The 15,573-nt window shown below is 40.7% G+C and overlaps 1 protein-coding gene across 6 annotated transcripts in view; it reads right to left on the reverse strand.

The window, feature by feature from the left end:
- Positions 1 to 15,573, reverse strand: part of DOCK1 (dedicator of cytokinesis 1) — a 645,511-nt gene that overhangs the window by 478,458 nt on the left and 151,480 nt on the right. For all 6 annotated transcript variants that reach the window (XM_053305327.1, XM_053305329.1, XM_053305326.1 and 3 more), the window contains exons 23-24: positions 13,818 to 13,926; positions 4,051 to 4,121 (exon numbers count right to left, since the gene is read on the reverse strand). In XM_053305327.1, coding sequence (XP_053161302.1) covers positions 4,051 to 4,121; positions 13,818 to 13,926 — 180 coding nt within the window. The remainder of the gene's footprint in view (positions 1 to 4,050; positions 4,122 to 13,817; positions 13,927 to 15,573) is intronic.

Raw genomic sequence — 15,573 nt, forward strand, 5'->3', positions numbered from 1 at the left:
GAGTTGGGGGATAGGGGGCACTGCTTTGCAGTGGTTCCGTTCCTATCTCTCGGACAGATTCCAGATGGTGGAGCTTGGTGACAGTTGCTCCTCAAAATGGGAGCTGTTGTATGGAGTCCCTCAGGGATCCATTCTGTCACCAATGCTTTTTAACATCTACATGAAACCGCTGGGTGAGGTCATCAGGAGATTTGGTGCTGGGTGTTATCAGTATGCTGATGACACCCAAATCTACTTCTCCTTTTCATCCCCAGGAAATGGCACCCATTCTCTAAATGCCTGCCTACAGGCAGTAATGGGCTGGATGAGGGAGAACAAATTGAAGCTGAATCCAAGCAAGATGGAGGTGCTCATTGTGGGGGCTCAGAATCTGAGGGGTGAGTTAGATCTTCCTGTGCTGGATGGAGTTACACTCCCCCAGAAGGAGCAGGTGCATAGCTTGGGAGTACTCCTGGACCCAGGCCTCACCCTGGTATCTCAGGTGGAGGCCATGGCCAGGAGTGCTTTCTATCAGCTCCGGCTGATTCGACAGCTGCGCCCATTCCTCGAAGAGGATGACCTCAAAACAGTGGTGCATCAAAACAGTGATGACCTCAAAACAGTGGTAACCTCCTGGCTTGACTATTGCAATGCGCTCTACGTGGGGCTGCCTTTGTACGTAGTCCGGAAACTTCAGTTAGTTCAGAATGCGGCAGCCAGATTGGTCTCTGGGGTAACCCGGAGAGACCATATGATGCCTGTTTTAAAACAGTTACACTGGCTGCCAATATGTTTCCGGGCAAAATACAAAGTGCTGGTTATTACCTTTAAAGCCCTGAACGGCTTGGGTCCAAGATATCTTAGAGAGCGCCTTCTTTTACATGATCCCCACCGCACGTTAAGGTCATCTGGGGAGGTCCGTCTCCAGTTGTCACCGGTTCGTTTGGTGACGACTCAGAAGCGGGCCTTCTCTGTAGCTGCTCCTGGACTGTGGAATGCATTCCCAGCAGAAATTCGTAATCTTGATTCTTTACTGTCCTTCAAGAGAGCCCTTAAAACCTATCTGTTTGGCCTGGCCTTTCAAGGTTTTTAATCGGTTTTAATACCTGGTTTTCAGAGTTTTAATTGTTTTGATAGTTTAATTGTTTTTTAAAGTTGTTTTAAATTGGTATTTATATTTGTATCTCTGTTTTAATTGTTTTTAATGTTTTCTGTTTTAATTGTAAACCGCCCTGAGCCATTTCGGAAGGGCGGTATATCAATCAATCAATCGATCAATCAATCAACAGACAAACAAACAAACAAACAAACAAATATTCTATTTTACACACTGAAAGTTTGGGAGTTTGCACTCCCTAGGCTTACTCATGAGCACGGCCAGTCAACAGGGTCATCAATGCCTCAGTATGTGGGAAGTGCACTTCTGCTGTGAAGATAGGGCGACCTGACCAGGGGCACACTGCTCAATAATGAGAGTGAAAGGCCATGGGACAGCCCCTTTCAGATCACAAGGAGAACCATCAGAGGGGAGGAGAGAGAGAATTGCTGAGTAAATTCAGTCATGATGTCCCACGGCAAAACATCTCCTTCTCCCACCAATTGCTCCCTCACAGGAGTGACATGCCACTGGGGCTCTACATCGAGCAAGGTTGCTGTGTGAAGGGGTACACTGAAGACTGCTCCCCTTGTCTTGCCTTTATGCCAAGTAACTGTTGGGAGTGTGCCCCCTGCCAGGCCCTCTGCCCATGTGGATATGTGCAAACTTGCCCGTGCCCTGAAATGGCAACACCACTGTCCCAGGGTCACTTTAAAATGGGGGGGCCCCTTTCCCACGATTCCCCATGGCAGCAGATCTGCATATGGTGTGACTCTGAATGACACCTTGAATTCTGAATGAGTTTAAAGGTTCATCCCAGTGTATACCCTCTTCGCGCACACAGCCAGGCCACGGCACATGGATCATCTAGATGTCCTTTGGGTACATGCATGTCTCCACAGGGAATGAGGGTAGGGATGTTTAGGGGGATCTGTTCTATCTTTTACCATTGAAAGTCGGGGCCCCAACCAAGTGGAGCCCCCTTGGGTGCGTGGGCTGGCTCAACACAAGAGCTGACAGTCCATGGGTTGAGTGACTCCCTTACAAAGGTATAGCCTTCCCCAGAAGTCTGGCCCTCTCATGAGAGGGTAAACCTGCTCAGCAGCAAGTTTCCTATCAGCATGATTTCAATGGGGTCTGCATGGGCTGCTTTGTCGGGGCTACCCTTCACAACATCTTCCCAGGTTACGTTGGGACAGACAACCCCCGCCCCCAGCACACTTTGCCCTCCCTCATCTACATATCCCCTCGTAGGAAGTCTCCATGTTCCCCATCCCTCCCTTAATAAGAGCAGAATACCAACCACCCTGGACATCTCCCCATCGGGAATTAATGCTTGTGCAGGAATATAAGGGTGCAGTGCTCCTTGGGGGGTGGCAGTGCCATTACTTGCAGAAGAAGTGCTGCCATGGCATGGCATGGAAGGGCATTTAAATAGATTCAAAAGCCCTCCCCTGCCAAGGGCAGGCAGAGCGCTCCAAAAATGATCAATTCTGCTCGACATACCCCCTTCCAGTTCATGGCTGCCCCGCTGACAGGGTGACGCTTTGCCCACAGTATGGTCACATAGCTTCCAGAGGCTGAGCAGCAGGGAGGGGCTCTCCTCTCCTGGAACTGGAATTTGGCAGGCCATAGTTTGATGAATGCCTGCGGCACAGTTTGGAGTTTAAGATTTAAACCACGGGTTCACCTACCTCCAGTTTGGCATTACGTATGAACCGGGCCAATATGCCTCACATGACCACAACTCACACACAAACAGCACAATCCTATGCATGTTTGGTATGCATATTTAGGCAGAAATTTCATTGTGTTCAGTGAGATTTAGTTGAATCCAAGGTTGCACAGCCTGAACTTGTTAATTCAGAATTGTTAAAGCTGAGTTTAACTCTGAGGCTTTTGGATAATGTTGTTGTTTTTGCCCAAATCACCAATATGCTCAATCACATACAATTTCTAATGTCTTGAGGTCACTTTAGGGGCATTAGGTATCTGTTGGGGTGTGTGAATTTCTCCTGATTGTATCCATCTCTGGATTCATTTACAAGTGCAAAAACCAAAATTACTAACAATGGTGGATATAGCATTCAGTCTCCCATGTGCATTTAGTATACCACGTACACTGCTGCATCTTCCCAATTTCAGTTATAAAAGCACACACTTGGGACAATGCCAAAATTGTGCAAGGGAGTTGCACAATAGTGTGGCCATTGTACATGGTATGCCAACCATGATTTGTAAGACTCATTCAGAATTAGATGCCAATACAAATATGGTTATTAATCATATTAAAATAAAAAAATTAATACAATGAACAGTACAATAATAATGCTTTCATTTTATATTTTTCAAAGTGCATACATTATAATGCAGTTCTTAAAATAACATTGTTAAGTATATCGGTGAGAAACTGTAGATTATCTTAGTGTTTCTTTGATTTTAAAAATCACTTTTCTTTGATTTTAAAAATCAAATTTATCTCCTAATAAATGCATCCAAAGAGGAAGAAGAAACATTATTTCATCAGATTGTTTTCTGATGAAACTCTGATTATACGAAAAGAAAAACCACTATCTCCTTGGAATCTATTTAGGGAACAAGAACAGAATATTTGTAATGAAAAAAATGTGTGTAAGATGCAATCTTACCACAAAATAAAATATCTATTAAGATTCTGATACTCCAATACCTTATATTTTTTGACATCACACTGCATAACTGTGGAGGTCAGCAACATATCTCTGGGAGAAAGTCTATTCTAAATGTGATATATACATGTATTATATGCCTTCTGGAACTACAATATATAACAAGTGATTATAGTTCATCATCCAGTTTTATTGCACAGCAACAAGATATGCACCATGTACATTCTCTATACATATTCAAACACAAATGTAGTTCTTTAAATCAAGAAGTTACCCAAGTACAAAGCAAACTTTTAGATTATTCTTATTTAAACATGTAATACTTACCTAAGTTCTTTTGGATCAAATACAAGTTTCACATCATTCACAATAGTTGGCAAATATTTAAGTGCGGCTCCCTAAAATTGAACAAAGAAATGTACTGCTCAATAATAAATTCAAATAATGTACAATGAATATTTCTCAAAATAATAATTGCTACTAGTAAATAACAACACTGGAATGTCTGTGTGTGTTAGTATTAAATAATAGCACCACACCCAAGCATTTCAGTATGTTTATAGTGGTTGAGTGTTGTTTTATGACTTCGTTGTATCCAGAGGCGTAACGGGGGAAAACGGCGCCCAGGGCAAGCTCTGCCCCTGAAATTGCACCCCCCCACACATACCTGCGCCCCGGCCGGACACCGTGGCGGTGGCGGGCGGATCGCGTGGCAGTGGTGGGCGGCGGCGGATCGTGTGCCCCATGGCTTGGCGACGTGGGAGTGACCGAGTGAGCGCGGCGGTGGCGAGCAGCGGCGGGAGTGAGCGCGGCAGTGGCGGGCGGCGGGCGGCGAGCAGCAGCGGGAGTGAGTGCAGCGGTGGCGGGCGGCGGTGAGGGCGGCCAGACGGCAGGCCTCAGCGTCGCTCTGCGCACTCGGCGATCCGCCGCCGCCGCCGCGCTCACGCCTGCCACGGGCAGCCGCGCTCACTCAGTCACTCCCACGCCGCCAAGCCATGGGGCGCACGATCCGCCGCCACCCGATCCAGGGGGGGATCGGGGGCGTGGCACTTTTGGGCGCCCCCCCATGTGACCCAACAAAGTGGCACCCAGGGCACGTGCCCTGCCTGCCCCCCCCCCCCATCGTTACGCCCCTGGTTGTATCTACGCATTTTTCTTGCTGATTTTTTTTAATTGCTTCACACTTTTATTATGTTATTTTATACAGTGTTCTTTCTCTATATGATGCTACTGCTTTTCTGAAATTCTTCCACCCACAAGTCAATTTGCTAGGATCACTGTCTCCATAACCTCTCCTAATACACTCAGGTTTAAACTCATTGCCTTTATTCCAACTCTCTCTTTTCTCTTTTTGTCCTTTTCTCCTCCACTTTTACAAATGTATCCACAAGTCTTCCTTTTAGTCTAATTTGACTTCTAGTTGTACACCTTCTGCCCTTCTACTTCCATTATTCAGAAACCAGCTCCTCTCTTCTATTTACCAAGCAAGGACTCTTCCTCCCTCAAGTCAAACTTCTGAACCACCTTGGCTTGCCTGCCTCTGCTTATACCCAAGGCTTTCTCATGAATATTATCAATCTCCATATTCTTCATTCTGCATCTCTTAGCATCAACAGAGTCTAAGCCATGGTTCCCAACCTGGGTTCCTCCAGATGTTGTTGAATTACAACATGGGATGCTGTGAGTTGTAGTTCAGCAACATCTGGAGGAAACCATGTTGGGAACCACTGGCCTAAGCAAACAGGGAAGATACTATATGACTTCTATGACTGGTTGAATGCCTAGGAACAAAGAGACAATAAATACTAAACTAGCTGATCCGGCACAGAGCATCTATACCCCTAGTTCGCCTTCACCACCTTCTCCCCCGGCCCACCTCTGCCACTGCTTTTTTGCCTGCCCGCGCCCACCCATCTTCTCTCCCATGCACATCTTCTTCTCCCCCTACCCGCCCACAGCCACCCCCTTCTTCTTGTTCCCCACCCACCTCCATCTCCTTTTGCGCCGCCCGCCAGCCCGCCCCCACTTTCTGGCTGCCCACCGGCCGGCCAGCCAGCTGCCAGTCATGGCTACTTGGCTGCCCACCGGCTTTTTCTTCAGCCGACCAGCCACCACCACCACCATATTTTTTCTCTGGCCCGTCCCATGGCTATCCAGCAGCTCCCCAAACTCTCACAAGAGCTGCCACACATGGGATTAGCCAGCCACAGGTATGTCTTAGAGAATTATATATAAAGAAGAAGATGCTCAGTATGATGTTTTGTATGAGGCTCACATACTGGAATCATGATGAAAAGCAGCTCTCTTCACAACTACCAAACAGCCCACCCTAATCTCCTCTGCAAGAGTAACCACATTCAAACACGCATGTCAGAAGGTCTGAGGGGCTTAAACTAAGCTCTCTACTGTGAATGCCAAGTCATGCTTTCTTGGGGTTAGCAACATGCTTTGCAGCTATAGGGACTATCCGGAGTCTCATAATGTCAGCTGTTTGGCATTAATGGATGGAGGAAGGCAGGAAGGAAGCATTACTGTATAGGCAGCTGATATGTCCTATTTTTGCTCTATCCTACCATTCCAAAAGCAGCTATACCTTGAGGCACTGCTACACTTATGTTTCAGCATCCAAGGTTGCCAAGGTGAGCAAACCTTTAAAAATGGCAAATTTATTTCTTCTTATGGAACTCAATCTGATATCTTGTAGTCTGAGTACTTGCTCCTTTACGAGCATCATCTTTTTTCTCCTATAGTGCCCAAGTGCAGGTAGTGCTTTAGCAAAAATAATTTGCATATATTGTCTCCTCTATCTGTTGCTGACATTTCACTTGCCTAATTATGTTAAGACTATGTGAGCTACACATTTGTGTGTTTGCTTTGTGTTCCCATCTAGAGCAACAAATCTTACATAGGAATCAGGCCAACATATGAACTTGCATATTAACCATGATGGTATAATTAAGAACACATACCATCTCCATTCTAAGTACCGAGTCCAATACTGAGTCTTTTCTTCTCATTATGGTTTAAAATGAATTTAGTGGCTCAGACTGTCAAGGTGTAGGTGCAGCTTAATATTCCCATGATGGGGTGAGGAGGGTTGGAGAGAAGAGCACCACATTCAAAGCAGCTCTGAATAATGCCTGAAGTTTTGTTATCCATTAGCCATTAACTTTATTACTGTTTTTGTGACTAAAAATATAACTATGGATGGTGATTAATATGAACTATTTTAGGGTAAAGTTCAGGGTACATTATTCAGCATAATTATTTTAATTAAATCCATTAGCATATCTTTACATAAGATAAGAGCTATCACTGATACAAAATAAGCTTTCTTTGAATAATGTATGAGGTAATTATTAATTTACATATTTCTCAAGATATTGCCTATTAAATTGATTTTAGTTTGCAAGAATGAAGGAGAAATTCACACAACTCATAAATATATCTGTGCTCTCTTCATGGGGAAAAACTGCATTATCTCTCCAAAATGGAGGACTGATATGTCTTTTTCAGTACAATTAAACAAACCTAGATTCACCAGCCCTGTCTCTTTTCTAGATTATTCTTTGCTACTATAAAGGAGAAATAGTACTGCGAGAGCACTGTGCCCTGCATTCAGATACAAATATGTCTAGTAGAAACATATAAAATATTATAAGAAAATATATAAAATATATAATAAATATATAAGAAAGAATTGCTCACACCTGCACCATACAGTCTAGGCCAATGAAAATTCATTTACAACTCAAATGAGGAAAAGGAGTAGGTGGGGAAAAGACTCAGTATTGAACTAAGCATTCACAATTGAGATAGTCATAGCTCTCAGTTACTTGGCTGGATCAGACACCATTGTTAAAGCCCGATTCTATACATCCTTAAGCCTCAGAAGTTTGCCCTCTCCTCTCTCCTGTCCACAGGAACCTCCTAGAAATTCTACTTCTTTTAGGTTAGAAAGAAACCAGTATTGGTTGTGATGACCAAACTGTAGGAACTTGGTTTATTATCCAACTTGCTTGAAATGAACCTAGACATGAACCCAGGAATGAAGTGGGTGAATCTTTAAATACATCAGTGTTGAAGTATCACAAATCTTAAGACCAATTTCAAAGCCCATGTCATTTCAGTAATGTCTTTAAAATACAAAATTCAGGTCAACACAAGAAATAGAGTTCATTTGCTGAAGGGATTTTTTTATGAAGACCAAAACCTGACATAAAATTGAATACAGCAATAGCAGCATGTTGGGTTTTTTTTTAGAATAATGAGTACTGTAATTCCAGAAATTCTTTAAGAGACTGTATATTCAGGGTGATTTTCTTGAAGCACTAATGTAATATGTTCCTAATAAGTGATCAGGGCACAGGTCGCCCAAATCTAACAATGTCTTATATTATCCCAAGATACAGTTGGTTTTATGTTGGCATGAACACTACCAAGAAGTTATTCACACATGGCTGCATGCTGCGGGGTATCTGAAGAGTGAATCTGCTTCACAGCAGATTTGCAGGCGTTTAATTCAGGGGATTAAATGGACAGCTCACATAGGGTTGGCTCCTCTCCTCAATCCCTGCATATCTGTTTCGTGTGCGTGTTCCCACTGCTTGCTCTGGGTTTTTTATCCAACCAATCACATCCAAGGAAGAGGCAAGAGAGCTTTATTATTGTTGTTAGTTAGACAGCTGGTTACGGAAGACCACAAGACCAGCATGACAAGTTGTCAACAACAGAATGCTTAACCCAAACCCAAATCCTCCCTTTGTAAGTGATTGCCTTCATCACCTCTCCCCCAACCCACACTCCCGGACCATTTAAGAGGCAGGGATAGAAATCATTGCATGAAGAAAAATGCAGCCGATGGAATCAGCTCAGACACAAAGTGTTCAGGTTACATCAAAGATGTAGTCTCCATTCTGCATATGTAAAGCCTATGTTAAGACCCACATTTTGCAGTTTGTGCTTGCATTTAACTCAGGAATTTCTCCCTCCCCCTCCCCTTCTGGACTCCCTCCACAGAATTTCATCAATCTGCTACAACCCTACCTACCCACCCACCAGTGCTTGCAATTGCAAATCACTCAGAGCAGACCATACCCAACACAGCTGTCAAACTCCCCTTCATTGAGTTTTGAAAAATGTCGAATTATTGTCAATAGCCACTCCACACATCACAAAGAAACTGCAGGGCATAACAGAAGCCTCGGGGTGTTTGTTGTTTTTTAAAAAGCTGCTGAAAATAGATGATTTTTTTAAAGCCAGATATACTTCATGCTAAGCCAGAATGCGCAGCCTTGATTTGGGGGGGAAACAGAGTCCTGTCTGTACTGGTCTCTGATAGCCCGCAGGGACTTTGGGGTAAATGCAGCTAATATGTGGACTGGCACACTCAATTCCGGAGGAGATTTGAAGTAAAAGCTGTGTGTGTAAAGCCTCCAATAGAAAATGGAGTTCAAACTGAGTAGATTACAGAGAAGACAACAGACTGTTTAAACCCCTTTAAAATGTATTTCATAATGTTATAGAAATAACATTTCTTAATTATTTTATTTTATTTATTTATTGAATTTATATACTGCCCAGTATTGAAATCTTTTAGTAAAAAACCAAAACATAAAACATTTAAAATTAATAAAAAGATAAAAATCATAATAGATAAACACACATTTAAATTTTAAAAAAATTCTGGGGCAGAAAATTAGGCAGCAAATCACTTTGTCAAAGTGCAACTAAGGTGTTTGAGAAATATATAGATAAGTTTTAAACTCAGGCATTCCATCTTGACTTATTTTGGGAATTACTAGGATTTATTTATGGTAGATTATTTTTGTTCTAAGGAAAAATATGCACTAATGAAAATGTCAAGATGCTATAAAAAGCAACAGCCAGTTAAGCAATAACAATGAAAATAGGATCCACGGCAAGATTTTAATTTAATACACTCCTCTTAATTGCTGTATTTTATTTTACTATAAGATTTGTAACATGCATCTTTTGAATATTTACTTATACAATAATTTAAAAAATAATGGCTGACTTCCTGAGTAATTATGCCCAAATTTAAGTAGCTCTGGGGGACTCATTGGGAGCCCTCATGCAATTCCCCTAGTCTGTCTACAGGGGCATAGCAAGGTTGGAGTGGGTCCAGAGACAAGATTTTAAAATCCCCCCCCCCCATGAAGCTCAGCTCATGAAGTAAAGAAATCTTAAATGAGGCTCAATAGTGGTAACAAAAAGCAAAGTAAAATATCTCTCTCCCTCTATCTCTCTCCTATGTGCCATAATAGAACATCCTCCTAAATTATTTTTAAAAGGTTTTGTAAATTGTGGACGATGCAAGTCATTTAATGGCACTAGAGAAAGACATGCTGTTCTGGTAGCTCCAGGTCTTAACACTCACATCAGTTTCGGAGAATGAATACAACTGAAGGAAGCCCGGGCGGGTGCGTGGCTGGGGCAGTTAGTCATGTGACTTGCCTCTGGGGATCCCCCAAGGCAGTGGTCCCCCAGACAACTGTCTCTCCTTGCCCTATTATAGTTACTCCCCTGTCTGTCTACACTCATGCTGTTGTGCTAGAGAGTTAAGACTTCCAAGTGCTACTTGCACTCATGTCACTAACTGTCAGTGACATGTTTCCAGTCTTACAGAGATTTTCTGGAGTGCAAGCAACACTCTTAGCCCTATGGTGCAACAGCACATACATAAGAAGACTGGGGGAGATGTGCACAGGCTCTCAGTGTGCCCCCACAGAGACTCCTTACATGCAATCTTTGCTACTCAGGATGTCAGTGTCTACTAAAATTTGCTTAAGATTATTTCAGTACAGCTATGGTATAAAAAATTTGGCTCAGTTTTGCAAAGTTAATAACAGGAATACAGACCATTGTGGCACTCGTGCCTCAAATCTTATTACAATCATAATATAGTTAGAAAATGCAAAGAAAGGAGGATGACTCTAAAACTGGTTTCAATCAAAAAGCCTGCTAACATTATGCAAGGTCAATACTAATTCTTATGAAAGCTAAGGAGAGAATGCAACCTTTACTCTATTCACAAGCTGTAGCTGAAACAAGACTCTGCATGATTAGTGGCATCATTACTATCTTGGCTATTCCCAGATGCTGATGTACATGAGTACAGGGATATTAATTTCAGGCGACAGTCATCAGATACCAATGCAACATCAGGAACAATTACCAACAATTAAGCAGTTTGTTAACTTCTTAAATTAACATTTTTAATTAGAATTACTAACATACTTGTACAGCACTGAGCCAAAGTTCACGTCCCTGTTCCCATCAAAGCAAAAAATGACGGGGTTTAATCAGCTTAAATATGACACACATTTCCATAATCACCCAGCAAACAAAGAATTAAAAAAAACACAACACAACCCTGATTTCACCATCACTCTTATGTACTAAAATAAATAAATAAAGATCACTCTCCTTCCTATTCTGCTTTCCTGGAAATTGCAAGATTCTGTTTGCCCATCTCACATGCACAACCTAAATGAATGAGAGCTCCCAGGAGTCAGAATACAACAAACAAAAATGCAATATGGGGTAAGACATGGGGAATGTCATCAGAATTTAGAAGGACAAGGTGCATTAGAGAGACAAGAACATGCTGCCCGCAGATATAAGAGGATTATCTTCCTTGGAGACCTTCAGGAGAGACTTAGAGACCCATCTTTTTAGCTTAGCTTTACATATCTAGTTTTAATTTTAATTTTAATGAGTTTTAATCTGGTTTAAGTGTTTTTTTTAATTTTAATTGTTTTATTATATTCTTGATTTTAATGTAAACCGCCTTGAGCCACTTTAGGAAAGGATACATATCAATCAAATCAAATCAAAATTATACTGTTGGAATTGAAAAGCAAGGGACCAAAGCACTGGGAAATGGTATGCCAACTGACTCACACCACTAATGTAGAAGTATCTTTTGCATACATCTAGAGAGGAGAGGGATTCAACCATCAGCTGTGTCAATTATAGCTGCAGCAAGGCAAAAAAGTTCAGATTCGGCACACCTGTAACACTGGATAAGTTAAAGGTTTGGGTTTGGTGTACCTCTGGAAGAGCATGCAGTATGGTCTGTGACCTACTGTAGGAGAAAGGGAGTAAGAGACAGCTCACTCCCACACTCCAGCACATGTGAGCAGAAGTGCAATCTTCTCATTCAGGAAGTTCTTAGGATCAAAGACACCATCTGTTTAGGACTGATATTTGCTTCCCTTTGGCCATTAATGTATAGAATTTGACTGAATGTGTGAATTATTAGCCATGTGGCAAAGTAATTTGGTCATGGAGGTCAGGGCTATCTATTCATTTAAATAGTTCTCAAATCCTATTTTGCCTTCTGTTAAGTAAAGGCAGCATGTACACTATGAAATATTGTCTGTATCTTTCTAGGCATCCCATATACTGAGACACAAGGATCAACCGCCGTAAAGTTAATTATTCCTTAATGAAAGTGACACAGTTCGCAGGCAGAGTTATTATAAGAAACAAATTTCTCATTTATTTAAATGACTAAGTACTCTGTAACAGAATATGAAAAGGCTATTTTCTAGGCTGATCTGAATTAATAGAACTGTAATTTCACAAATCATCAATTGCGCCCATATCACAACACAATGCAGGGGCCAGGATGGAAAAGGAAGGAGACTGCAATATGGCAAAAACTAGAGCATGCAATGGCTTTTCTCCTTTTTAAAAATCTTAAGTATACAAACACTGGAAATTTACTGGAATTGGAGGTACATTAATCCCATCCCCTATGTAAATCAGATATGTTAAAATATATTTCCAGGGGAAAACTTAAGATCTATTCAGACAAGGAAAGAGATAAGTAACTCAAGCTTCTACATTTCCACTGGGTATGGCTGACACCCAGACTAAGTTACTCAATAGTACCACTTAGGAATTATTCCAAAGGACGACTTAATTTTGATTGGACTTCTATCAAGTAATTTAGACATTGTATAAGCCAGTATGTGTCCAGAAATAATAAATAAATAAGATGGATCCCTGTCCCCAAAGGGCTCACAATCTAAAAAGAAACATAAGATAGACACCCACAGCAGTCACTGGAAGTACTGTGCTGGGGGTGGATAGGACCAGTTACTCTCCCCCTGCTAAATAAAAGGAATCACCACGTTAAAAGGTGCCTCTGCCAAGTTAGCAGAGGTTATATCTCTGGATCTAGATAAAGCTATAATTCTTAACGTTTGATCATGAGGGCTTTATTGTAACAGGGTACTGCCCCAAACCAGCACTAAGACTGCACACTTAGTAGGAGTTGCTCGAACATGTCAAACATTAGTTCCAATCATATAAACCCACAGTGAATCCTACAGTGAATCCTGCTTGTCTGAGGGGAAAATACAGACCCGAAGAGACCATATCACTTTATATTAAAAGAACTACACTTGTCAATATATTTTCAGCTGAAATATGAAATGCCCTGAATGGCTTGGGTCCAAGGTATTTAAGGAAATGACTTAACATGAGACCTGCTGGTTACTGAAATTGTCTGGGAGGTTCTTCTACAGTTGCCACCAGTCTGTATGATGGCAACTCAGGGTCTAGCATTCTCTGTAGTTGGCCTGAGGCTTTGAAATATGCTCCCTGTTGGAATAAGAGCTTTACCATCTCAGCTAGCTTTCAAAAAACCTCTTAAGAGGTTAACCCTAACCCTATCCAACCAAGTTTTTAGTTATTTTTTAAAAACTCTTTTAAGTGTTTTGACTGTTTTTGATGTTGTAAAATTTACAATAAAATTTGTAACAGAAGTTATGAAATGCTTTTTGTAAACTGCCTAAAGATATGTATTTTGGTGGTAAACAAATAAGCAAATAAAATAAATATAAATTCCAGTTAATGCTTTGTTCCAGAATATTTAGAATAAGTACACAAAAAGACATGGTGTATTTAGGTTTATGGACAAATATATTAACATTAATGTTGTCTGTCTCGTAAAAATCAACTTATCTTCAGTTAACAGTATATAACACTAGAAACCTGTTATTGCTCTTACTGTAAGATCATATGCTGATGCATACAAAACTTTGCTTTTTGGAACATACCTGCACTGTAACAGTCTGATCAGAGACACTACTCATCATCTCATTGATAGACTTAAAGAGCTGAAGCAAAGATTCCCTAAAGTCAGCTTCTCCTTTGTTTTCATAAAGTCTGAAAAACAAATATAAACATAGTTTAAAAGTATGGATTCCTTATAAGGGTTAATTCTCAAAACAAAACCATCTTTAACTCAACAATTTTCAGATCAATCACAACCAAACACATAATAGTATGTGGTGCTTGCATTTTTTTAAAAGATGCATTAACTTCTGCAAACCTGCAAGACTTCTGCAAGTTCTCACAAGTATTTTCTATTAGCATAATTCTCACAGTTGTTGATCATAGACCGCAATCTCATTAAATATATGCATTCAGAAGAGAGCTTTTTTGTATATCTACATTCAAAATATGGGCCCCTTATGGGTTGAATGAAGAGGTGAAGTGGTTATTGGTTTACTTTCTGGCCATAGTTATTATCAATTAGTTTAGATATAAACATACATTAGTCTTCATCTATATATTATATATACATACACACACATATATACATACGAGAGAGAGAGAGAGAGAGAGAGAGAGAGAGTATATTTAATGAGATTGCAGTATACGATCAACAACTGCAAGAATTTATCCTAACAGAAAATACCTGTGAGAACTCTATTTAAAAGCTGGAAAGCAGTAGTGCCATCACAGCAAAAGGAGTGGATGTCTCCACTTTGAGATGCAAGAATGACATATGATTTATACGCAGAAAGTAAGAATGCTGCAGGAATGACATGACATGTACATGGTATGGGTTTAGGCAATGGAAGAGGAATGTTTTTATATATGTTAGTTAATTTGTGATATAGTTGATAGAGAACTCTATAGATTAAAAATTTCAAAGCATTATGCCAAAGATACAGCCATGCAGCTACTTCTAGCAGCATTATGTTTGGACCATACTGAGAACGATACTATGGTCGAAGTATGTTCTTGAAAGAACATTTTTAATTATATCGACTGCATTGAAGAACTTTCTAAATAATGCCACTGAGGAAGGCAGAGCAGCCGAAACATGTCTGGCATAGTTCTAAAATCCACTGGATACATCTCTTCAGAACAGCCATTTCTTTCAGATGGATTTTGCCCCATTATAAAATATCATTGTAAATACCTTCCAGCATTCATTGATTTTTTTTTTCCTAATGGAAACTTTAGACATGACTATGGAATTTGTGTAAAGTCCATCTGTGGATTTTGACTGCATGGATCGGGACACCCCCCCCAAAAAATAACCTTTGTACTTTAGAGACTTTATGTACTTATTAATGTTTTTAATGTATATTTTTAATGTGTGGATATTTGATAGGACTTTTAGTATTTGGAATCAATATTTTGATATTAATGAAATGATATTATCCTACATTTATATCTGATTAAATTGTGGTATCTTATGATTGAAGCTATTTATATAATCGAATTGTGAATTTTCACTTGGGAGTCTTTTTTGCATTATTCTTTTCTTTGTGAACCTCCCAAAAGGTTTTCATTTCATTGAAGCAGATTTGGGAGTCATCAGCATACTAATAACACCCTGCATCAAATCTGATGACCTCACCCAGGTCTGGTGATGATATCACCCAGCAGTTTCATGTAGATATTAAGAAGCATTGGGCAGCAGCAATATAGGAAGATGCTGAAAGGCATCATCGCATACTGCGCAGGAGGCGGCAATGGTAAACCCCTCCTGTATTCTACCAAAAGAAAAGCACAGGA

The sequence above is a fragment of the Hemicordylus capensis genome, chromosome 3 (genome assembly GCF_027244095.1).
Source record: "Hemicordylus capensis ecotype Gifberg chromosome 3, rHemCap1.1.pri, whole genome shotgun sequence".
NCBI classification, from domain to species: domain Eukaryota; kingdom Metazoa; phylum Chordata; class Lepidosauria; order Squamata; family Cordylidae; genus Hemicordylus; species Hemicordylus capensis.